At 38.2% G+C, this 25,348-nt stretch overlaps 1 protein-coding gene across 1 annotated transcript in view; it reads right to left on the bottom strand.

The window, feature by feature from the left end:
• Positions 1–11,936: 11,936 nt before the first annotated feature.
• LOC144636954 (uncharacterized) overlaps positions 11,937–25,348 on the bottom strand; it is a 52,967-nt gene continuing 39,555 nt past the window's right edge. The window contains exons 13-15 of the mRNA XM_078496148.1: positions 23,395–23,466; positions 15,857–15,928; positions 11,937–12,012 (exon numbers count right to left, since the gene is read on the bottom strand). Coding sequence (XP_078352274.1) covers positions 11,937–12,012; positions 15,857–15,928; positions 23,395–23,466 — 220 coding nt within the window. The remainder of the gene's footprint in view (positions 12,013–15,856; positions 15,929–23,394; positions 23,467–25,348) is intronic.

The raw sequence follows: 25,348 nt of genomic DNA, 5'->3' as shown, positions 1-25,348 counted from the left end.
ATAGCGTTTGAAGACAAATATCTGTGAAAAGTATAACCGGATAATTTAAACAGCACACCCGGTTGAAATAGACCATAGTATTCGTTTTCTCGGTATTGGACTGGAACTAGCTTGCAATGGAGGCTAATGCAATGGAATATGCGGGTGATATCAGTTCTTAAAGTGAAATTTACTGACGCGGAATTCACAATTCAGCCTGAATGGATTTCCCTTGAATTGCGTAGCCTCTTTTATAAAACAGAAAGAAAACACAGTTTCAGTTAAGCCTGTGGGTGAAGGTTGTAATATTTAATGCGCGCTCAGGAAGCCATTCAAAATGAACTGTCAGGAGGCAGCGAATCGGAATCCAGCTAAATTCGATCACAAAACGTAATTGGAATCTCGTGGTTGACAAACCATCGTTATTCAACGATTCACGCAAGCTTTCATAACAATTTTAACGACGAAATGGTGGTATTTTACAGAGTATTCTTGTTTTTTTTTTTTTTTTCTATCTATTCCATGTTCCCGTCTCATCAGCACAAGACAAAATCATAAACTGTATATTTCCGGCCTGAGAGAAGAAGACAGCACGCATCCCGATTGAAAAGCACGAATATTAAAAAGCGCCAAGTAAAGATTTGAAGGAGGCGCGCACCAGTGTAGTAAGTACCTTGAAATACCTTAACACTTCAGTCCATCAACAATTTCTTAAGTTTAAGAGCAAGGCCGCTTTTCAAATCCCGCTATTGGTAGTTCGTTTCGCAAGCAAATTAGTTAGCTGTGTGTAAGACTTGTTGATTTCCAGAGACCCCTTCTTGCAGCGTGAGTGTTACTTAAAGAATGTGAGAATTCATTCTTTTACCGAACATCGAAGCATTTGTCGATTCCAGAAACCGATTTCTGCATTGTAAGTATCATTAAAAAAAATGTAAGAAGTCGTTCTTTATCGTTTGGAGCTTTTCACTACAAAAGAATTTCTATAAAACTGTCTTTTGTTTTTATCGAGTTTACAGCGCACAATAAATTGTCATTTTTTCCTTTTTTTCGTGTAGATTTGATTGCACGAACACGGCATTACTGTTAAAACTATCAACAGTATTACTTCAACAAAATAGACAGCTGTCCTTTTACACGGGAAATTTGCAGTATTCCTTTCTTTTAGCGAACGTTTCTACAGTGGTCGTGTAAGTTTAATTGCTATTTACTCGCGCGTTTTTCCATACGTACGGACATTTTTATTTTCCGTTTCACTCATGCTTGCGGTGAAAGAAATTTTTTAACCACTGCTCCTAAGAAAGTCGTAATTGAAATAAAAACAAGGAAAATCTTCTGCTACCTCACTTCGGTCAGGTTTTTGCTTTGTAGACGGAGAAAGTAATTTTGAAAACATAATCGATTCCAATTTTCCGTAGGTTGCTATGTGAAGCTACGCGTTGTAACTTATACCTAGTCGTACCTTTTTGGTATACATCGGCGGCATATATGCATATCAGGCGAGTTTGGTCGAGCCATGGCTCGTATTTTGTCGAGCCAAAATACTCATGGCGAGACGAAACGAGCCTGATATGCCGCCGAAGCATACCAAAAAGTTACGATTAGGTATTTACCGTACCCAAAGTCAGCCAGAAATCCAGTAATATTAATCGCTCTCTTGAAGCCATGCTTGCCACGTTCGTAGTGTAAATTTGTTGACCTGTTTCTGTTGATACTTTTTTGGTCTTCAACACTTTATCAAGTAACTGCATTTTTTATTCGTTCAAAATCAAAATTTTAGCTCGAAACACTCGAAAAACTCCAATGTTTAAGTCTGAATGTTTCAGTGACTTGACTTACTTATTCCTTTAGGCTCCTGGTGAAGCAAAGGGCGTCAACAATGCTTCGCCACCGAACTCTATTTGCTGCCGTCCTCTCTGCTGCGTTCCAGCTGATGTAAGCTTTCTTTAACTCCTCCTCAGTTGATCTTCTCCAGGTCTAAGCAGGTCTTTCCACCTTTCTTTTACCCTGTAACCAGTACTCTTCGGCAAACATCGCGCAATTGGCGAGCGCGCTCAAGTTTAGTTTTTACGAGAAAGTTTTTCTCTTTTTACGACTAGTAAACAACAGCTAAATTTAAAATACGAGGTTCTGTCTTATTGGTTAACTTCTTTTCAGTTCATTGTACAGTAACACTATTTTACTTCAAAGTGACCATGATATCCTGGCATATCAGGTCAGTGACTTGATAAGAAAGGATATCAATACAGTAGAACGCGCTTCTGACTGGCTACTTGCGAATTTGGGTACGGTAAGGTATAGTATTGGTCAACCTCTCTTTCAAGTCGCAATTCCACTCTGAATACTTCGCCTCGATAACCAATCAGATGGCAAGAATTCTCCTAGCTAGGCGATTTAATGAATAATATACAATTACCACAATTGGATTCAACTTTTCGGTAGCATTGAAATGTACATTCACTTACAGGTTTATCAGGTTTTCCAGGCTTGCAAACACTCTGTCAGGTAGAGATGTAATATTGTTTGAAGACAAATGCCTGTGGAAAGTATCACCATAAAATGGAAACAGTAAACCACAATTGTCGCCTAGAACTTGGATTCAGTTTTAATAAACAAGAATTACGTATAATAAACACAATCATACCATACCCAAACTAGACACAGTGTTTCCCTACAGTATGCTTTGTATGTGTTTATTTACTTACAGGTGTTGCAGGTTAGTCAGGTTCGCAAACAGTACACCCGGTTAAAATAGACCATATTCGTTAATCGTTTTTTCGATATTGGACTGGGACTAGCTTGCAATGGAGGCTAATGCGGGGGAATATGCAGGCGAAATCATTTTTTTAAAGTGAAATTTACTGACGTGAAATTCACAAATCAGGCTGAATGGATTTTCCTTGAATCGCGTAGCCTCTTTTTTAAAACAGAAAGAAAACCCAGTTTCAGTTAAGCCTGTGGGTGAAGGTTGTAATATTTAATGCGCGCTCAGTAAGCCATTCCAAATAAACTGTCAGGAGGCAGCGAATCGGAGTCAAGCTGAAATCGATCACAAAACTTAATTGGAATCTCGTGGTTGACAAACCATCGTTATTCAACGATTCACGCAAGCTTTCATAACAATTTTAACGATGGAATGGTGGTATTTTACAGAGTATTCTTGTTTTTTATTCTTTACCGAAAGATCGGAGCGAGTTTCCAGCAGGCAGTTATTGTCGTTGTTTTCTTGTATATTTTATTTTAATAAAACTGCATTACTGTCAAACTGGCTATCAACAGGGCAAATTTATATGTAATATAACTTTATTCATATGTAATATAAATTTAAGTTGTGACAACCATCAAAGTAGATCAGAGAAGAAATAAGATCACTCCTTTCAAATATGCAGAACTGTCAAGCAATGTGCTGCAAGACTATCACGCTTGCGTTACATTCAAAGGTCAAATTCACTTCTGTACCAGTATGATGTGCTATACGGGTTGGCCAATCATATCACCCCTTTTCTATTATGTCAATCAAGACCATGCGGTGTCATCTAGACATCAGCAGTTTTACTTCAATTCTCTAACCTGCGAAACGGTTCACACAACAATTATTGTTGTGATTTCCTTCGATTGTTTTTGCTTCAACATCGCTCTATCAGCACTTTAAGTTTATCCTGGTTTCTGCCCACGAACGTTGCAGTTTTTACACATTTTATTCCGTTGTTCGAAGATAAATATACCGCCGATCCTTTGTCGAAGGCGTCGCGTTCAATCGATAAATGCGGTTGACGAACCCGCACTACTGAACAAGTATTCGGTCCAGCAACTGAGGAACTTATGCACGCACAGAACAGATTGCCTCTACCGGGAATTTGGCCACTCTCTCGACTCGGCTTCAAGGTCATGTGGTCTCCAAACCGCGGCTAAAACCGACAGTCCAACAACAGCACGAACCTCACAAGAACACAATCTGCAAGATGTTGGAGACAATCTGCCTCCGTTTCCCCGAGACTATGTGACTATCGACTTATAAAGAACGAGACAATTTCCTCAACTGAAAAATGCTACTCTCTTGTCAAGCTGGAGAACAGTCAACAAGGGTCAAGGCCGTCGTGAGTGTCTTTCTAGCCTCGTCTAGCGCCTTCTTTCCCGCGAAAGTGGTCAGAGAAATTTTAACAAGTGATCTCGCGGATTTCTCTAGAGTTTATCTTGGGCCAAGTGAAATCCAGGAGCTTGCTTAAAGCTAAGTGTAAATATTTATAAGCTTATTCTATTTTACATTATCTTAAACCGGCGATAAATGAGATTTCAATATGAAAACAAACGAAACTTCGAGCAATTTGGAGGCTTCCGTTTCTACTAGCCATCCTAAAGGGCAATTACAGACATTAAACATAAGCACACAATAAGCAACACTGGACACCATGTTTCCCTACAGTCTGCCTGTGTATGTGTTTATTCACTTACAGATTTTTCAGGTTAGTCAGGTTCGCAAACACTCTATCAGGTAGAAATGTAATATCGTTTGAAGACAAATCCCTGTGAAAAGTATAACCAGATAACTGAAACAGTACACCCGGTTGAAATAGACCATATTCGTTTTCTCGGTATTGGACTTGAACTAGCTTGTAATAGAGGCTAATGCGGAGGAATATGCGGGCGATATCAGTTCCCAAAGTGAAATTTACTGACGTGGAATTCACAAGTCAGGCTGAATGGATTTTCCTTGAATCGCGTAGCCTCTTTTATAAAACAGAAAGAAAACACAGTTTCAGTTAAGCCTGTGGGTGAAGGTTGTAATATTTAATGCGCGCTCAGGAAGCCATTCCAAATGAACTGTCAGGAGGCAGCGAATCGCAGTCCAGCTAAATTCGATCACAAAACGTAATTGGAATCTCGTGGTTGACAAACCATCGTTATTCAACGATTCACGCAAGCTTTCATAACAATTTCTACGTCGAAATGGTGGTATTTTACAGAGTATTCTTGTTTTTTTTGTTTATTTTTTCATCTATTCCATGTTCCCGTCTCATCAGCACAAGACAAAATCATAAACTGTATATTTCCGGCCTGAAAGAAGAAGACAGCACGCATCCCGATTGAAAAGCAGGAATAAAGCGCCAAGTAAAGGTTTGAAGGAGGCGCGCACAAGTGTGGTGAGTACCTTGAAATAACTTAACACTTCAGTCCGTCAACAACTTCTTAAGTTTAAGAGCAAGGCCGCTAAAAGCCTGGAGCTTGCTAAAAGCTAAGTGTAAATATTTATAAGCTGATTCTATTTTACATTATCTTAGACCGGCGATAAATGATATTTCAATATGCAAACAAACGAATCTCCGAGCAATTTGGAGGCTGCCATTTCCACTAGCCATCGTAAAGGGCAGGAAATTTTAATACAAGATCTCGGTGGAATTAGCTATTGTTATGTTCTGTAATGTTCGAAGTCATGTCTTAATACCTTTTTTTTTTTTTATTGCAAGACACAAAAAAAGAAGAAGTTACATTACATTGCATTACATTACACTACTTACACAAAAGCGCTATTTACAATACAACATGTTACATTTCTCTAATTACGATACTCTACTTACAATATAGTATTTAAACTTATTACACCTAATGCTTATAATTACACTTTTCAGTTTACACTACACAGTGACACATATAGACCATGCAAATGCCCAATTAATTCCCTTACAAAATTTAACGAAAACAACTTAATAGTGTGTCAAATATTTAAGCTTAATAAATCCAACGGACATTCCATTTCTTTCCTTGAATTAAACTAATTTAAGATTACAACAGAAGTTCCCATCTTGTGTTAAAATCGCGAAGCTTTCGGTTCCTTATTGCAATTATCTTTTCGACCTCTTGCTTAACTTCGACCTTGTGCAGGAACAATCTCAACTTTGGAGAGGTATTATTTTTTCTACACTCCCAAATAGTTATCTTACCAAGAATTATCAAGTAATTTAATAAATCTTTCCTCTTATGAAAGCCAATTATAATATTTTCTAAAGACAAAGATAGATTTTCGCCACTAATATCACACCACCAGACTGCGAATCTATTCCAGAAGACCCGCACAAAGGAGCAGTGAAAGAAGAGGTGGTACAAATCTTCCGTATTGGTTCCACAAAAAGAACACTTGTCCGAATCGCTTAAACCTATTTTAAATAATTTATCATTCGTAAACAAAATGAAATTCAACAATCTATATTGGAATGACCAAACATACGTTTCGCTTGCAATTTGATATGGAATAGAAAAAGCTTCTTGAGGATTTGAGAGATTAAAATCAGCTATCAATTTTTTAAAGCTATTCGGAGTTTTCGCTTTAGTTGATATCATCATTGAATAGAATTGTTTGCACTTTACCGTATATGCATTAAAAACTTTAGCATTATACTCGAAATTCATAGGATCGAAGTTGCCTGTAAGGATATTGCAAGAGCTTTTTGACCTTATGTTTGTGATAGAAGACCTCAAAGCTGTCCATGTCAGAAAATTAGTGTTAAGACCTTTTTGTTTAAATGTCTCAAAAGAACGTACATTATCCACATTGAACTGTAAATCATCTAAATAAGTAATGCCCTTATCAAAGAACATTTTATAAAACACTGGTTTATTATTTATTCTTATGTCCTTATTATTCCAGATAACATTTTGGGAATAATTAACATCAGAAAAGGATCTTCTAAATTCCGCCCACCACAAAAGGAGCTCCAAGTAAAAATTACTAACACTTAAATCAAGATCCTTTACATCGTAATTGCATCTAAAGAGGAAACATCCTCCATATTTTTTTAAATTGTATTGGAGATATGATATCCAAGGGCCTTTCCTCCCATCTAAGAGTCGCGGAATCCAGGACAGTCTTAGTGCTTTAATATGTGACTCAAAGTCTGTAAGATTCAGTCCACCATTGTCTAAGGTGTTTATCACAGAAGGCCTTGTGACTTTATCAGGACCTTTCCATAAAAATTTAAAAATCATTTTCTCCACCTGTTTAATAATTGCAGGTGGGGTTTCTATTATTGAAGAAACATATAATAATTTTGGGATGAGAAACGATTTAATGATTGCTACTTTACCAAAGAGAGAAAGACCTCTTAGTTTCCATAAATTAATTAATTTTTGACATTCCTCTAGTCTATTTTGAAAATTTTCTTTCAGAACTTGTTCTTTGTCACATGAGAAATGAATACCTAGAGTCCTAATGCCAGTACACCACTCAAGGCCCAAAGGTGTCTCTACGGAGTTTGTATTATTTCCAATCCACATAGCCTTAGTTTTTGAGAGATTCATTTTTAAGCCAGAGCATTTCTCAAAGTTATCAAGGGTTTTTATTACTTTTTTGACCGATGAAATATTGGCGAGTGTAGCTGTCATGTCATCTGCATACAATAAAGTCTTAGTCTCATCTTCCCCGATTTTTATGCCTTCAATCTGTTCATTTGTTCTTATAGATATCGCCATTATTTCTATGGCGATAAGGAATAAATACGGCGACAAAGGGTCTCCCTGTCTTACACCTCTTTCAAGTTTAAAAGGAGATGAGAAGAAACCATTGTTAAGAACACAACTTGAGAGGTTATTGTAAAATGTTTGAATCAATTTTATGAAGGAGGGGCCAAAATTAAAACGCTCTAGTGATTTATAAAGAAAGTCATGTTCGATGGAATCAAAAGCTTTTTCAAAGTCTATAAAGAGTAAAACACCTGAGAGCTTTGATGATTCTGTATGTGCGATAATGTCTAAGATTGAACGAGCTGTTTCTCCAATGAACCTACCCTTCATAAAACCAGACTGATTTGAGTGAATTATACCCGGAAGAACACTTTTAATTCTATTTGCAATGACCTTAGTTGCAATTGTCGAGTCGACATTGATTAACGAGATTGGTCTCCGATTTTCCAAGAACATTCTATCTTTTCCTTTTTTGTCAATCAAAGTAATGACTGCCTGCTTTTGGGAACTTGACATTTGCCCTTGCTCAAAAGAATGATTAAAAACCTCTGTCATAAACACACCAACTGAATTCCAGAAGGTTTTATAAAATTCAATAGGAATTCCATCATTCCCTGGAGTTTTCTCAGTGTCAAATGTATCAAGAGCTTTAACACACTCCTCTGTAGTAATTTGACCTTCACAACTTAGGGCCTGTTTATATGGAGGAGAGTTGTCCCTGGTAGGAGGGTTACCCTCCATACCGAGCCACCCCGGGCGAGAGAGCTTTTCATACGTTTCATTATAAATAGCTACGAACTGTTTATATGAGAAATTGCAAAGGGTGACCCTGGGTGGAGGGTCACTCGCTTTTAAGGTAGGGTGACCCTGGGGAGCGAGCCAACTTTTTTCCATATAAACAGTTTGGTTATTTTTTCCTCGCCTACCAGGGACAAGTTGACACATACGGAGCATGCGCAAATGCTGGAATCGGCAAAAAACAACATCGAAGTCGGTAGTAAATTTGTCCAAAATGGTCTTCATCGATGTTTTATCGTTCCTGATTTTAGAAAAGGCCGCCATAATAGATATTTCAAAATAACTCTCGCCAGTCTTTTGAACCGACAGGGCCAAGTCAGTTTGGCTCGGTCAACAGGGACAACTTTCTCATATAAACGCTCGGTAAAAGATAGCGCGGGGGATAGCGTAACTCTCCTACCAGGGACAACTCTACTCCATATAAACAGGCCCTTAATCTCTCTTCTTTCGATAGCGTTGGAATGTTCGCGTTGCCTAAGAAATGATCTAATACACCAGACTGAGTAATGCTCAATTTGCTACGGTATAACTCCTTATAATATTCCGAGGAGGCGTCTAGTATTTTTTTATAATTCTTGGTAATAACTCCACTTAATTAAGCAAAGCTTCCTTATGTGTTTTCTTGTATAATTTCTCTTTTCCAAACTCAAAAAATATTTTGTACTCTTTTCGCCATATTCATGCCATCTTGCCCTTGCACGTACTATCAATCCATTAGCTTTTTCCTCATAAAATTTTTCCAATTCCGCATTACATTCATCAAGAATTTTTTCGACATCTTCACAGGGGTTCTGCTCAAACTGTGCTTTGGCAATTTGTAGGTTTCTTTGTAGTTTTTCTTCTATTTCCCTTTTTGTTTTAGCTAGTTCTTTTGAGTAATTAATCGAAAACAGGCGCACAATATATTTCATCCAGTCCCAAGCAACTCTTTTATCTGAGAACTCCTCGCCCTCCTTTTTCCATTCCTCTAATTTTTCTTTCATCTTTTGGACAAAGTTTTCATCAGTCAATAACGAAGTATTCATTTTCCAAAACCCCGGGCCACGCTTACATTCCTCAAGTTCCTGCAGATGTAGAAGAATTGCCGAGTGATCAGTTCTTATTGCAGCAATAATATCGACGTCTTTAATTAAGTCCTGAAGTGAATTTGAGATAAGCCAATAGTCTAATCTACAAAAAATAAAAGGAGATTTTTGTGACCAAGTAAAGCTTTTTGTTTGGGGGTTTTTTACACGCCAAACATCATGTAAATTAAATACTGTTTGTATTTCTTCGATACGTTCAACAATTTTTTTCCGTGCTACAAGTATCCCGCCTTGTTTGTCAAGAAGTGGATTAATGGGACAATTGAAATCGCCACCGATAATTATCTTATCTTCGAAAGCAAGGCCTTCTTTTCTCAAAAGGTCAATTAAATGATCATAGAATTGCACAGCTTGATTATCATTGTTTGGACCGTACACGTTCACTAAAAAATAATTTTCATCATTGATTTGAGTTTGAATACTAATGAATCTCCCAGCGGGATCAATGATTTTTTTTATTATCCTGCAGTCAAACCCTTTCCGAAAGAGTATTGCGACACCTCTCGAATTACTACTCCCATGTGCAAGCTCCAAAGGGGCACCCCATTCAGCTTTCCATTGTTTCTCGCTATTGACGGTTGAATGCGTTTCTTGCAGAAAAATAATATTTGCATTTTGTTTTCTGCACCATGCAAAAATTGCTCGTCCTTTTTTTAAAATTGCTCAAACCTCTTACATTTAACGAAAGCATTCTAAAATCACCCATAGCTGCCGTTAATTTTTAATTTAGGTAACGGAAAAAACATGGAACACCGTTGGCGTTATAACGTACCATTGAATAGCTAATTGCATCGCACTACACAAAAACACGAGAACACAAGCACAAAAACACATACACAGAGTAAATAATTTAAACTGAAAATCTATTTTAACTTTCAAAATTTTCTATTTCCTGAAGGAGTACAGCATTCTTTCTCTCTCCCTCAGCCGTGCCCGCTCCTGTCTATTCATAATTAACTTAAATAACGTTTGAAATTAAAGTGAATATGGCTTCATACAAAAATTATCTCTGATAGAAAACTAGATATTTAGCACTAAATAAATAACAAGTACAAACCATTATCTGGAGCGAGGGATAAATTTTGCGGCAGTAATAAACACTGTTAAAGTTCAGTAGCCCGTTTAGGTGGTGTTAGCGTCCTCGGCTTGTAGATATAGAGACTTCAGTTTCGACTCTCCGGTCAATTTGTAAATTATTCGAGGAGGAACACTCCAAGGGATGTAAGCGAAAAGGACATCTTCTCTCTTGCGGATTACGTCTAGATGCGTTTCTTTTAGCTTTCTACGTTTATATCTTTTACCGACTTGGACACGGCGTCAGAGATAAATAACTTTGCCTCTAGAAATGGATTGTCCTTTAATTTTGAGGCAGCGTTGCGTAAAACATACTCCTTGTCGGTGTAACGGAGCAAATATACATGGATTGGTCTTGCAGGTTGAGGTGCACCCCGTGTGGCGTTTTCCCGTCGTTTAATATTTGCGCGGTGAGCTCGCATTACTTCTATCCCCTCCTGTAAGGACATATGTTCGTTAAGAATCTTATTTACTAGCTCAAGGCAGGACGAGTCTTTCTCGGCACCTTCTGGAATGTTCCAGATAACAATATTATTCCTCTTCGATCGATTTTCCATCTCGTCCAACTTCTTCTCGAGTTCCTTCAGCTTCGCTTTATCTGCCTTTTCCTCCACTGTTTGTTTTACCGTTTCCAAATCCTTATTCAAGCTGTCCAAACCCGTGGATAGTCCGCTTGTCGTAGACTCAAGCGTCGTTAGCTTCGCGAAAATTTCATAATGGCGGGTATGACTGGCAGCTTCAAGTCGATCAATTTTTTGAGCAAGAGCTTTCACCATTCGACTTATCTCAGCAATATCTTCCGCCGACATAGTGGTTTGATTAATCTTTTTTCCCTGAACGCAGAACTTTAGCCATTATTAAGAATTAAAGCCATTTTCAAAAATTTCTAGACCGAGCACGGAACGGTACGTCTTCACACGTTTGAAAGCATGCCCAGAACCTCGCCATGTCTTAATACCTGAGTAGACGAGACATCTTTGATAATTTGGCTACTCAAAGTTGAGGAAAAGTGTCATTAACTTAGCTTCAAGTGGTAAACCGCATAAGCCTCTAAAATTCGAGAAGTATTGAAGTCTTCCTGGAGGCTAAAGTGGTGATTTTTCGGCCCTTGTCCCCCCCCCCCCCCCCCGCATCTCCATTCGCTCGAGAAAGTTGAATATCTCGCCTTCCATAAAACATCTGTTCTCGTATGGCTTTTCTTATGTTGATGCTAACTTTGCTAAGCATGAAGTGAGACGTTTAAATGTCATACTTTGCGATACCAAAAGTCAACAAACAATCGTATAAAGTCGCATAAATATCGCGCAAAGCCTTGCTTTCAAGTCCTGATTCAACGCAAAATCGTTCGCATCAATAGCCAATCGGAGTGCAAGAATTCTCTTTGCTATGTGATTCTAAATATTAAAAAGAACATGACTTGGTTTCATTTGTCCAAAGGCAGAGAATCGTTCCTCTCCATTTTGTATTCCTTGTATGCGATTTAATGAATAACACACAATTAACACAATTGGATTCAGCTGTTCGGTATGCATTGAAACGTACATTCACTTACAGCCATTCCAGATTTTCCAGGCTCGCAAACACTCTGTCAGGTAGAGATGTAATAGCGTTTGAAGACAAATACCTGTGAAAATGTTTACCCAATAAGTGAAGTGTTTTTATTCTGGATAAAAACGCATGACTTGCTTTCAATTTTTATAATAAAAGTATAACATCGTTTCTTTCTCTTTATTATTGCTTGTATATAATTAAATTAATTACATACATACAATAAACACAATTGGATGCAACTTAATTTTTCCTGACAGCTAAGAGCACATGTGCACAAAAATCAAACAAAGTCGAACATTCTTGCTAAGTGTCGAAAAATGGATTTCTCTGATATTCTCACCACAGGTAGGCCTTGATATGAAACAAATCACTGTGTACTTTGCTTGCCTAAATATCGATTTGTTTTCGAGAAAATCGATAATACTCGAATACGGCAAAAATTACGGTTTCGGAAATCAAAATTTACGCCGAGTTTGTTTGGATAAGTGTAAGAATAAAAAAATATATAAAAGCGAAGTAAGTTCTAGCAACTCAACACAAGAACCTTCTAACCAGAAGAAGCTATGAGCGAAATCCATTCTTCGACTCTTGCCGTCTTATGTCTGACCGATGGTAACATTGGCTCTTACAACCGTTTGCATTGATACGCGACTTCAGAAATCAAAACACCCGCGGAAACGTTTCCAAGATTTCCGTCAATCAAATTCTGAAGGGGTTTCCGAGAACGTTTCTCGCGAGCGATCACGAAAGTGAACTGGCGATAAATATTTTTTATTCCGCGGCCAAAACTCTTTAAACTGTTTTTAACAGGTGCAAATTAAACCATTTTGTAGCTAAGCTGTCCAAAAGGGCTTTGTGTAAGGAGAGGAAAATTGATTATTTGACTTAATTTTACAATATTCGTTTTCGCTGTTAAAAACAAGGGAAAATTCAATTTAGAAATAATTGTTTTGGTTTGTAAGTTGTGAAATCGTTACTGAAGATAACTGTTAAAATGTAAATGCAACCTCAACAAAGCTGTAATCCACCTGCGTAGTTTTGAAAGTATTTTTTTTATGGCTAGGATTAACTTTATCCAATAGAACTTGTGAACGTTTGTTTATGTTTTCAAAAATAGCGTTTTCTCTTATGATGTAATCTGTATCGCGTCCTAGCTCGCTCTTAAATAGAACTGCACTGTAAAATATTGTTTGGTTGCATTCTTGAAAGTAAAGTCTACTGTTGGAACAAGATCTGTCTCTGGATATTTCAATAACTACAATAGATCCCGGCCTTCCCGTAGCAAGTGGTTCCCCCCAGAATTGGCGTTCTTTCTCAAGTTTCATGAAAGTCTTCCCCAGGCCAAAAAAAAATAACTGTTATCACATTTGTCTCGCTAAACCGTCGGAATAAACACCACAAAAATAAAAGTTACAGAACTTTTAAGTTCAGCGAGCCGTGAACGTATCGCGACATCCGTCTGCCACTGTCTGCTTTGTAAAAAATTAATTTTTCGTAAACCGTTTAGTTTCATTCGATTTCCGAGGCAAAAGCCTTGAAATTGAAGGTTAAGTCTCGAAAAAATCTTAAAATGTCTTTGCTGTGTAAAGGCCCGGCCAAACGCACGCAACCTTTGAACGCAACATATCCCAACATTACCGCACCCAGCATGTTGCAATCGTTTGGCCACCCTGTTGCAACATGTTGCAACATGTTGGATTATGTTGGACCAAGTTTGAGAATGGTCGAATGTTCCTCCAAACATCTCGCAGCAGTTTTGGATGTTGCATGATCTTGTACTCGTTTGGGCACGGTCGTGCAACATTGTTGCGCTGGAGCATGCGCATTAGTTCGATTTGCGCCATCCAACATACCGCAACATATCGCAACAGGGTGGTCAAACGCGTGAGACATGTTGTGCACAACAATGTTGGGATATGTTGCGTTGAAATGTTGCGTCCGTTTAGCCAGCTTCTTCACAACATCTCAAAACATGCCCAACAATGCTGGGATCAGTGTTGCGTTACAAGGTTACGTGCGTTTGGCCGGGCCTTAATAAAGTTGAATTTCACAAAGTTTCTGTAGTCTTCTGTCGGCGTAAAATTTATTGATCGCCGGTTGAACTTCATGATCGCTCGTGCGAAACGTCATTTCAAACTTTGATTGACGGAAACCTTGGAAACGTTTCCGCGGGCGTGTTTTCATCTTTGAAGTCGCGTATCAATGCAAACGGTGGTAACAATTATTGTATCAGGTTGAGCATGATAGCAGGAATTATCTTGGCCGAGGTTTGTGTTATCTGCCGAAGCCGAAGGCTGAAACGGATAAAATAAACAGAGGCCTTCATAATTTCTATCATGCAAAAACCGAATCCGATAATTGTTTTATTAAACATTATTAAGTGCCCAACAAAATGGTAGCTATACCCAGTTAAAGTCACGTTTATAAACAACTTCAATAACAATGATACACGGACTTGAGAACGTTTTAACAAAAAACTCATGAAAGTGGTGTATGAAAAGGTTTAGCACGTATTCAGAAAAAAACATCCGTTATCATTCCGTTACTGTGGTGCATCTGGATGATTCAACCATCGCCTAGCACTCTTTCCTTGACCATCAAGACAAACTCGCAAAGCGGGAAAAGGCGGCACGATTCCTGATGATGCTATTATCTGTACTTTGTTATTTGTAGAAATGACGTCAGCTCTGCATGTATAACTCTATTCTCTGTAGGTGTGTCAGCGTGAATTAGCTGTATGCTCTCACTCAATGCTGCCTAAAATATATAATATTATTATATGACTAGCTCCGTGAGCGGTCAAGATGAAACGAATCCCGTGCTCTGATTGGCTACCCGAGCGGTCAAGATGGAGCCATCTTGACCGCTCGGGATCGCCCGCTGTGTTCCCGCAAGCAAAAAAACTTTTTAGTTCGGTCGACGCTAATACGAAAAGCTTTTCCGTCGTAAACTTGAAAACTAATTAAACAACAAATGTTTACGAGTTTCGTGAAATTTATTTGCCACAACAACCAGCTATAAAAACAAAAATTAAAACGCAAAGCGACTTGAAGACATGATATCGGTTTTGTTCGGCCGAAAATGGAGAGAAGTCAGTGACATACCTGAAGAATAAAGAATTCGGCAAACTTGTCGTTTGTGTAAATCTTGATGGAAATCTTGATGGAAGAAAGCGGTCGGCACGGCGAACCAGGCACTGTAAGCCTTTAAAACATCTTTTCACGGAAGCCTCTAACGCTCACGTCCAATAAGTTCGGGTCGAACATTTCAACCAATGATGTAGGAAAGTTCAAGCTCTTCCCGTGAATTTTTTAAGTCCCCAACGCTTTCAACAATCACAATAATTATTTCAGTATTCAGCATGTGTCACCGGCAGGTTTGCACCACTAAAGCGCCAGAAGCGAGCAAATACTCTGCAAAACGTCCAATAATCAAAAGCTGGCGGCCAGATGGAATGGATATTCTTGTTTTAAGGCTTCAAACTCAACGTTGATTTGCAATTTTAGCCATTTCAATATCCTTTTGAGGGTTAAAAAGAGGTGAATTTCGCTGTTGTCGCGTCGTTTTACTTCGTCTCGATTCATTCAAGAATTTGACAGTCACTCATTAAACTTTTTAACCTATGAAATGATTTTAGCGTGCGCCATTGAATGTGCATGTAACTGGCTCCTTTTCAGTACTCGAAAAAAGTCACATAATAAATCATTTATTGACCAAGCTTGTTCGGTCAAGAAGGCAGGATATTGGCCTCGTTCTTTTTTTGCGTTTTTATGGACCGAGACGAAAAGAACTTGGCCAATATCCTGCCATCTTGACCGAACAAGCTTGGTCAATAACCCATATATATGCTTTGTATACAACTATTCACTTACAGCCGTCTTCTTTACGTACCCTTTTTTGTTTGTCTTTTTACTTACAGATATTTTAGTTTTGTCAGGTTCGCAAACACTCCGTCAGGTAGAAATGTAATAGCGTTTGAAGACAACTTCCTGTGAAAAATATTTAACAATTATTCGTCTTAGGCGAAGTGAACCTCGGCGAGTGTTTTACTTAAAGAATGTGAGAATTCATTCTTTTACCGAAAGATATGAGCATTTGTTGATTCCAGAAACCGCTTTCTGCATTGTGAATATCAGTTAAAAAATGTAAGAAGTCATTCTTTATCGAAAGTTTGGAGCTTTTCACTGCAAAGGAATTTCTATAAAGCTTTCTTTTGTTTTTATCGAGTTTACAGCGCGCAGTAATTGCTTTCTTTTGTTTCGTGTAGATTCTCTTGCACGAACACGGCATTACTGTCAAACTATCCATCCCTACAATAGTATTCCTTCAACAAAATAGAAATCTGTAGCCAGTGTACAGCCGTCCCGCTCCGCTCAAAAAAATCGCGGAGGGGACGTCTGTGTTATGGCGTTTTTAATCGTGTTCCGCTGCGGACGGTTTTCCCGGATTCATTAAACCGGTTGTAATTGCCTTTAATTTATGCGGGCGATAGCTTGTGGCGTTCCAAATTATTTCAGCGTGAGGCGAGCATTCGACCTTTACAGCCTTTTGCATCTCACTTGTTTCTGAAGGGCACACAATATGCAGTGTTATTTAAATCCAGGGCAAGCTGGAAAGAGCCGTAGTTTGGTGAAGACCGTGGTCTAGAAAATTTCTGCGCTGTAGTTTGAAACATTTCGATTTAAAATGTTTAGTTTGGAAGTAAACTTATCCGTGAAGGCGACTGACTACTTGGATTTAATAATTGTGATTCCGGGTCCAGCCGTTAACTAAAACTGTTGCACAATGTATTGTACGAATGACACATTTTAATATCTTTGTCTGGCTTCGCCGAGAACTGTAGTGGCTTTACTTGGAGAACGAAGAAGGTTGGTTAAAGAGATTTTGTGTTGTAAACGTTATGCTTCTTGCATTTTATCGATGTAGCGCTATGTCTTTGCGCTCGATGATGTTTTATCTCCCTTGTTTGTTGTGTTTTATTCGGAACCGCATGATTCAAATCTGGTCATCCGGATATCCGATATAATAATTTATGTGAAATTTAAATCGATAACAGCAGGATAATAGAAAAGGGTCTCAATGGGGTTAGCCGTTAGCCGTAAAACGGCCAAAAATTTAGCCGTTAGGCGTAAAAAATGGAAAATTTTAACCGTTAGCCGTAAAATGCGTTAACCGTAAAAATCGGTCAGTGATTATAAATAACCCAAACTAGTTCACTTCGTCGTCCCAAAAATAGTCCAAAGACCTAAAATACGTTTTTCAATAATTGAAATGGATTTTTAACTATTAAAAACAATGAAAATTAACTTTTAACTTCTGTTAACCGTAATGGAAATAAATTAACCGTTAACCGTAAAAAGGCCAAAATTTTAACCGTTAACCGTAAAAGCTCCCACCCCATTGAGACCCTCATAGAACACGATTAAGATCGCAGGGGACACCCTAAGCTCATCGTTATGCATTTATTTAAAGCGTATGCACGAAGTGCAACGACTGACATCGACAACTTTACGAGATATTCATGACTGGATAATAATATGGGTGCGTGCGCGTGATTTGAAAAAAAAAACCCTGTTTCTTTGATTTATTGACCAATTTAAAACAACACTCAGCTTTATACGTTTATTTAGGTTGTAGGAAGTCTATGAGCTTATTTTCATTCAAATTTGAACATTTCTGCACAATAATATTTGGCATAAACAATCGTGTCGTTTTTAAAAATGCATTTTTCAAACCATAAAAGCGTGGAATATAATTACCATAATTACATTTCTACATTTAAAATTTGATCGTGTTTTGGTCGGGACACCTTCGGAAATCTCAAAGTTTGGACTTTTCCGACAATTTTGTGGCAGAGAATACATTGCGGACACAGAACTTCATGACTTGCCACTGCAGATAGGTAAACTACTAATACTGTAGTGTGTCGTAACAGAGGCGGAATTTTAAAAGAGCGCTTTCAGAAAGAGGAAGAAGGCATTAAATTAAAATTTGCGCATGTAAACCGCCATAACTTGCTGGCAGATTTTAAATTAAAAAAATCCGCTTCTGTTATGACACTCTTTAGATATTGACTGATCAGTTTTTGACAAAATCACAGTGTGCTGTCTCGTACTCGTTCCGCAAACTCTGCCACAAAATCATGTTCTTCCCAATTTGGAACTAACAAGGCTATAACATCGCCGTTAAGTGCAATCTACCAATTAAATAAGACATACATAATCTTTCATCATTTCTTTATGTCTCTGTAAAATTTGAGCTTAATCACACCAGGGCGCTAAAAAGGAAGGGCGGTGAAACGCGCTCAGAGCTCTTGAGCGATGTGTGATGCGGAGGCGGACTGGGGCGAGCGCGCTCCACTGCAGCAAAGTGAAAAACATGGCGGCAAATGCGATCGTGTGGCTGGTGAAAAAAAGTGATTGCTACGCGGAACCAGTAAGAGATTTTCACTAAATTTCTTTGGGCATTAAATAATGATATGCTTCCCAATCAGTAAAAAGTTAGAAAGTGTTTGAATCTGTTACCGCAGAGTTGAATTATGGCAATTAAAATCATCTTGCTCGAACATCTTCGACCTTTTTTTCGAACGCTAGAAATCAAGCACCAATTTCGTAAAAAGTATGGTAGCAGGTGGCTCAATTTTCTAGCAATAAGTAAAGTATGTATTGCTTTTTCATCTGTGTAAATTTCGTTCTGGACTTTTTTGGACTTTTTGAGTTAGAGGGTTTGAAATTTTACACTTTTTTTCGACTGTGCGATCAGGGTGCTATTACTAGCTTTCTAGCAGTTTACTCGTTTCTCTGCGACCATGTTGTAGCTGTCTGTGACCGTGATAACAAGAGAGGTCTTTTTAAAGATTCTGAACTGTGAAATTCACAATTACACCCTGATTAGCTCAGTCATTTGAGTGAAAATTGCAGCTGAAGTCAAATTTGTTTTCATGACTGCATCAGGCAATGCCTTATGATGACTGCTTTACTTAATAATTTTCGCCCAAAAAAAATATCTATCAACCAGTATTTCTTTCTAAGTTGTCCAACAGGCACTAGTTTCTATCCTCAGGTGGTGACAGTTGTAGCCACAAAAGAACTGTCTCATACATTGGCAGAAGAAGATGCACTCAATGTCAGTGCAGTTGCACTCAATGAGTACAAACCATTCAAGACTTCCCTACACTGGATGCTAGCCAAGCAAATGTATGTCTTTACAACACAAACATTAACATCACAAACATCAACATCTCCCTCTTTTTAATTATTAAATGGCATTGTTTAAGACCTTTTTTGTTTTAATAATTTGCCTTTTGCAAAAAAAAAGCAAACCTTTTTTAATTTTTTGCAACAGTTGCTTGACCATGCTTGTTGTATAAAAACAAATTATTCTTAATATTTTCAGTGGAGAAAGAGGATAAAAGTATGTCAGAAAAGCAGCTGGGAATGCCTTAGAGTTCTTTTCATAAAATTATATTTCATTAGTTATGTGTATGGAGATCTAGATCTGGAAGGAAAATTACCAAGAAATTTATGTGTCAAGTGGTCTTCTGCATTAACAAATAGTGACATTTCTTTTTATAAATCAAATATGAAATCAGGGGCAGATCCAGGATTTTTTTAGGAGGGGGTGCTCCACAATTTTGTAAGGAATGGTACTAGAAAGAAGCAGGTCATCTCAGAGGTGAGGAGGTGTACCCCCTGCTCCCTTCCCCTAGATCAATCCTGGAAACAATACATTCCTTGGTACCTCATTGTCAACACATGATCATGATATAAATAAAGCTGACTGAAAGCAAGATATATCAAATAAATCAAAAAAGTAAATAAAGATCATTGGTCACACTATATTGATGGGCTACTTAGTGGTGTGTATAGATAAAGCGATCATAAATAAAAATTTTAGCATGCAGGCTAAAGATGAAACTCTATTTTTTTAGTAAAATAGTAACATATAATGAAAAAATGCCTGTTATTTTTTTTAACCTTATTATATGTGCTGCTCAGTGTATCTGTCAAAATCAAAACTAAAAGGAATATTCCGAGTCATGAGTGATTTAAATGTAATTACAGAAAGCATGTTTCACTTGCCCTGTTACACTAACTCTTTCTGGGAAGTTCATGGATACAAACCCCACACTTTCATCTTTATTTATTTTATTTACTTGACAGATATTTCTTGAGCTGCAGTTTTTAATCTCAATTTACTGAGGTTGTCAGGGTGAAAGTAAGATTTCAGTGATTTTCACAGGTCAGATTTTGGAAAAAGACTCCATCATAATTCATGATCATTCACGGTTAAAGACGACGCAATATGATCGCAGAGAAAAGAGTAAAATTGCTAAAAAGTTATTAATAGCACCCTGATCGCACAGTCGCAAAAAGTATAAACTTTCAAAACCTCTAACTCAAAAAGTTCAAAAAAGTTCAAAATGAAATTTACACAGATGAAAGAGCAATACATACTGTACTTATTGTTTGGAAACTGAGCCATCTCTGACCATATCTTTTACGTAATTGGTGCTTGATTGCTAGCGTCCGAAGAAAAGGTAAAAAGCCTTTCGAGCAAGTTGATTTTATTTGTGATAATGCAACACTGTGTTCACAGAATCGAGCACTTTTAACTTCTGACGGTTGAAGAAACATATCGTTATTCCATTCCCAAAAGAATTTCGTGGAAATCTATTACTGGTTCCGCGTAGCAATCACTTTTCTTCACCAGCCATCAAATCTCACTCGCCGCCATGTTTATCACTTTGCTGCAGTGGAGCGCGCTCGCCCCAGTCCGCCTCCGCATCACACATCGCTCAAGAGCTCTGAGCGCGTTTCGCCGCCCTTCCTTTTTAGCGCCCTGATCACACCCATAACAGCCGAGAAATACGCGTTTTTAAAGATGCAGGTCAAGCAAAATTTCGCTTCATGAATTTATTCATGCTGTAGGTATCCCCCGTGACCTTAAGAAAGCCATAACACAGACGTCCCCTCCGCGATATTTTTGAGCGGAGCCGGATGGCTGTACACAGGCTAGAAATCTGTAGTATTCCTTTCTTTAATCGAACGTTTCTACAGTGGTCGTGTAAGTTTAACTGCTATTTACTCGCGCGTTTTTCCATGCGGTACGGACATTTTTATTTTCCGTTTCACTCATACAGTGAAAGAAAATGTTAAATAACCACTGTTCGTAAGAAAGTCGTAATTGAAACTTTGGACTATACCGGGGTTTTGTTCGTCTGCAACGTAGGCTTACAGTCCAACAACAGCACGAACCTCACAAGAACACAATCTGCAAGATGTTGGAGACAACCTGCCTCCGTTTTCCCGAGACTATGTGATTATCGACTAATAAAGAACAAGACAATTTACTCAACTGAAAAATGCTACTCTCTTGTCAAGCTGGAGGACAGTTAACAAGAGTCAAGGCCTTCGTGAATGTCTTTCTTGCCTCGTTTAGCGCCTTCTTTCCCGCCGAAAGCAGTCAGTGACAATTTTGACAAGTGATCTCGCGGATTTCTCTAGAGGTTATCTTGGGCCAAGTGGAATCCAGGAGCTTGCTTTAAGCTAAATGTAAATATTTATAAGCTGATTCTATTAAACATTATCTTAGACCGGCGAGAAATGAGATTTTAATATGAAAAACAAACGAAACTTCGAGCAATTTGAAGTTTCCGTTTCCACTAGCCATCGTAAAGGGCAGGAAATTTTAATACAAGATCTCGGTGGAATTAGCTATTGTTATGTTCTGTAATGTTCAGGTCAAAATAGGACAAATCTCAAATCAAAAGCTACGAAAGTTTCTCAGCTTATAGAATATTTTATGAAGATTCTGAAAAACGTAAACAGTTTTTTTCATTTAATACAGAAAATGTGTGGAATTCAAGAGTGCCATTTTGATTGCCATTTTAGCAAAAATCCGTTATAACTGAAAGGGGATTTGAACAATAATTATTGTAGCAAGCATTTGATCCAAGACATAAAATACAATAACAGGACTTTCAATTTTAAAGCCTGCCGAGTTTAGTAGCACAAGGATAAATCCTGCAGGAGCTATTCTATCTACAATGAATGCACGTTTGTGTTGCAAGAGTCCAAATTGTTCAAAATAAGCCATATTTTTCAACTTCCTCCCTGATTGATTCTTGCGTGAATTTTTGCCTTGCTGCCATGTTACCCAAGTCAGCAATGTTTAATTCCAGTGGTAAATAACAAAATTTTACTCTATGTAAGGTCTTTCTTCCCTTATAAAGAGAGACCGTTTTCCCACTAAACCAATGGCACCTTTCCTTGGCAACCGATGTCCTGGAGCTCAAGGGTGACAGATTTATTTTATTCGTGTTGCTAATATCAGAAAATTTCTTCGAAATAGAAAGGAACCATGCATTGCTTTAAATAATGAGATACGTTGTAAAGCTTCCACAGATATTTTTGAACTCTGAGTTTAATTTGAAATGGACAAGATTACAATTAGGTGGCCTGTAAGAGGAAGTTGTTTTTTACATGTATAACCACAGACAATGGCTGGTATTTTGATGTCACGTAGCGAAGCTTGCATTGCTCCGTCTTCACGCAAAAATACATTTCAGTACGTATCTACCGCCAAAAAGACTATGGTCCTTAATGAGAGGAAGTTACCTGTAATCTTCCATTTAAACTACAATGTAGCAGAGTAAGACGCATTAAGCAAAAAGTCTATCGATGTAATTAATTATTTCGCAGTTGAAACTGGAGATTCTGAACTGTCAAAATTGCCTTCCAAGGAGAATGTTCTAGTCAACCGCAAAATTACAATTTGAACAGTTTTTTTAGGGTATTTGCGTTGGAGACGAAACTTCAGTTGCTAATATGGGTAATACACTTCGTGTTTTTGTGGGGATGAAGTGCTCCCTACAATTCGCCTTTTTGCCCCATAGCCTCACAGGGTCAGCTTTCCCCATATAGTGCCCCCCACCCAAGTGTTGCTGTTGTTGGTTGTTGAGTTTGTTCCCAAGGGCCCTGGAGATTAGGACCCCAGTTTCTTGGAAACCAGTGCAATTGGCTGTATTTGTTCCCAAGGGTCCTAGAGATTAGGACCCCAGTTTCTTGGGAACCAGGGCGTGTGGTTATGTTCGTTCCCAAGGTTCCTAGAGATTAGGACCCCAGTTTCTTGGGAACCAGGGCATGTGGTGGTGTTTGTTCCCAAGGGTCCTGGAGATTAGGACCCAAGTTGCTTGGGAACCAGGTTGATTATGTTGTTGGGATGAGTATCCCAGTGAGAGGATAAGGACCTCTCTGTAGCCCAGGAACTAAGGCTTCCTGAAAGGAAGCTATGCGATTCTAAATATAAAATAATATGACTTGGTTTTTATTTGTCCAATGGCAGAGAATCGTTCCTCTCTATTTCTGTTCCCTGTTGGCGATATAATGAATAACATACAATTAACACAATTGGATTCAGCTGTTTGGCAGCATTGAAATGTACATTCACTTACAGCAGTTCCAGTTTTTTCAGGTTTGCAAACACTCTGTCAGGTAGAGATGTAATAGCGTTTGTAGACAAATCCCTGTGAACATGTTTACCCAATAAGTGAAACAATACTTGTAAATCAACATTTTTTTTATTTTGGATAAAAGCGCATGGCTTGCTTTCATTTTTTATAATAAAAGTATAACATCGTTTCTTTCTCTTTAGTATTCCTTGTATATGATTAAATTAATTACATACATTGAACACAATTGGATGCAACCTAATTTTTCCTGACAGTTAAGAGCACATGTGCACAAAAATCAAACAAAGTTGAAAATTCTTGGTAAGTGTCGAAAAATGGATTTCGCTCATGTTCTCACCACAGGTAAGCCTTAATATGAAACAAATCACTGTGTACTTTGTTTGGCTAAATATCGATTTTTTTCGAGAAAATCGTGTTTGGATAAGTGTTAGAATAATATAAAAAGAAACATATATAAAAGCGAAGTAAGTTCTAGCAACTCAACAGAAGAACCCTCGACCAGGAAGTCATAAGCGTTGTAATGCAACCATTTAGCAACTTTCTCGAACGGTGGCTTACTGAAGTGAAAATTCTTTAACTGCTACCGTGAAACGAACAGTTGATAGTCATCGAAGTAAATCCTGTCGACCACTTGTTTTACTTTTCTTTTGTCGGCCCACACTAGCAATGTGGTTTGTTTGTTGAAAGAGGGCCAAATATTTCACGGCGTAAAAATCTCTTATGTTTTAACAAGAAATATTGTTTTTTATTCCCTCAATGTTGAAAGAAAGTTTTATTGCTTTCAAAAAACTCTAATGCAGCATTGTTTATTTTATTCGCAACATTTCTTCGTTGTAAACAAGTGTCTTCAAGCAGTTCACTGTCATCTGCCTTGCTTCCTTTTGTTTTCTTGCTTAATTTAAAATCTGTCCATTAAAAGAACAGACAGTCTTTATCTCTGCACACAAACTGAGTAGGGTAGGCCTGGATAAGTCTCGGTTTTGCTCACTTTCAGAGTAACTGGTTCTTCGCAGTTACAAATCAGGTTCTTATTACGCTTAGGGTAACTTTCGTGTAGTTTCCTGTAGACGTTACTCATGTAGTAATAGGCTGAGTCCTCATGCGTAAAGATAGGGCAGTGATTGACTTGGCATTTGATGTAAGTGTCACCATTTATCCTCGACTCAAAAGAGACCAGGTTACATTTGTGAAAGCGACATACATTTAGGTTTAAGCTTTACTCTTGCAGCACCTCTTCTGTTATGGGTTGACTGTTTATCGTCACCAAAGGAGTGACAGTAGGTGATGGTTGGGCTGTCAGGAGGCTATCCAGTGGGTTGGCCATGGCCTTATCTTCTTCGAGTTGTACTGGAGCAGGGAAATAAACAACGGTGGATGGTAGAGGTTGCGGTATCGGTTGAAGTGCTATCGCATCTTTTTTTTTTGGTTTCTTTTTTCTCGGTTTTTTGCTTGGGGCGGAACTGTGTTGTCCATTTCCTGAATGGCGTCCGGTGGTCTCTTTTCACTCATGTTGCTTGGCAAAAATGAAGACGAACTCTACAGTGTTTCAAATTTAATTCTTGGCGTTTCATTTCCGACGCTACTTGCGGAAAGCAAACTCTCTGATTGGTCATCCTTGATGGCGTAACTACTATCGAATCCTATCCATGGCTCATCTATACCTCCAGCTTGGATACTGCCGCTGACACGTGACCAGTTGAAGACTTTTTATCCCTGTGTCAACATGAAAGGCAACAAAATGGTATCCAGTCAGGTAGAAAGGAATACAACGACGAGATCCAAAGAACCAAAAGAACACGAATGCTCCAAGTGCGGGAAGCGTTACGCTTATTTGTTTAGCCAAAAGCGACACGAAAAACGCTGTGGATTGATAGAGAAAACAAAAGCTAAGTTTGAGAAGCCGAATGATGTTTCTTCAAACGTCAACATGGAAAGC

The sequence above is a fragment of the Oculina patagonica genome, chromosome 13 (assembly GCF_052425735.1).
Source record: "Oculina patagonica isolate OP01 chromosome 13, crgOcupat, whole genome shotgun sequence".
NCBI classification, from domain to species: domain Eukaryota; kingdom Metazoa; phylum Cnidaria; class Anthozoa; order Scleractinia; family Oculinidae; genus Oculina; species Oculina patagonica.
The sequence above is the reverse complement of the archived record's forward strand: the minus strand, read 5'-3'. Positions and strand labels throughout refer to the sequence as shown.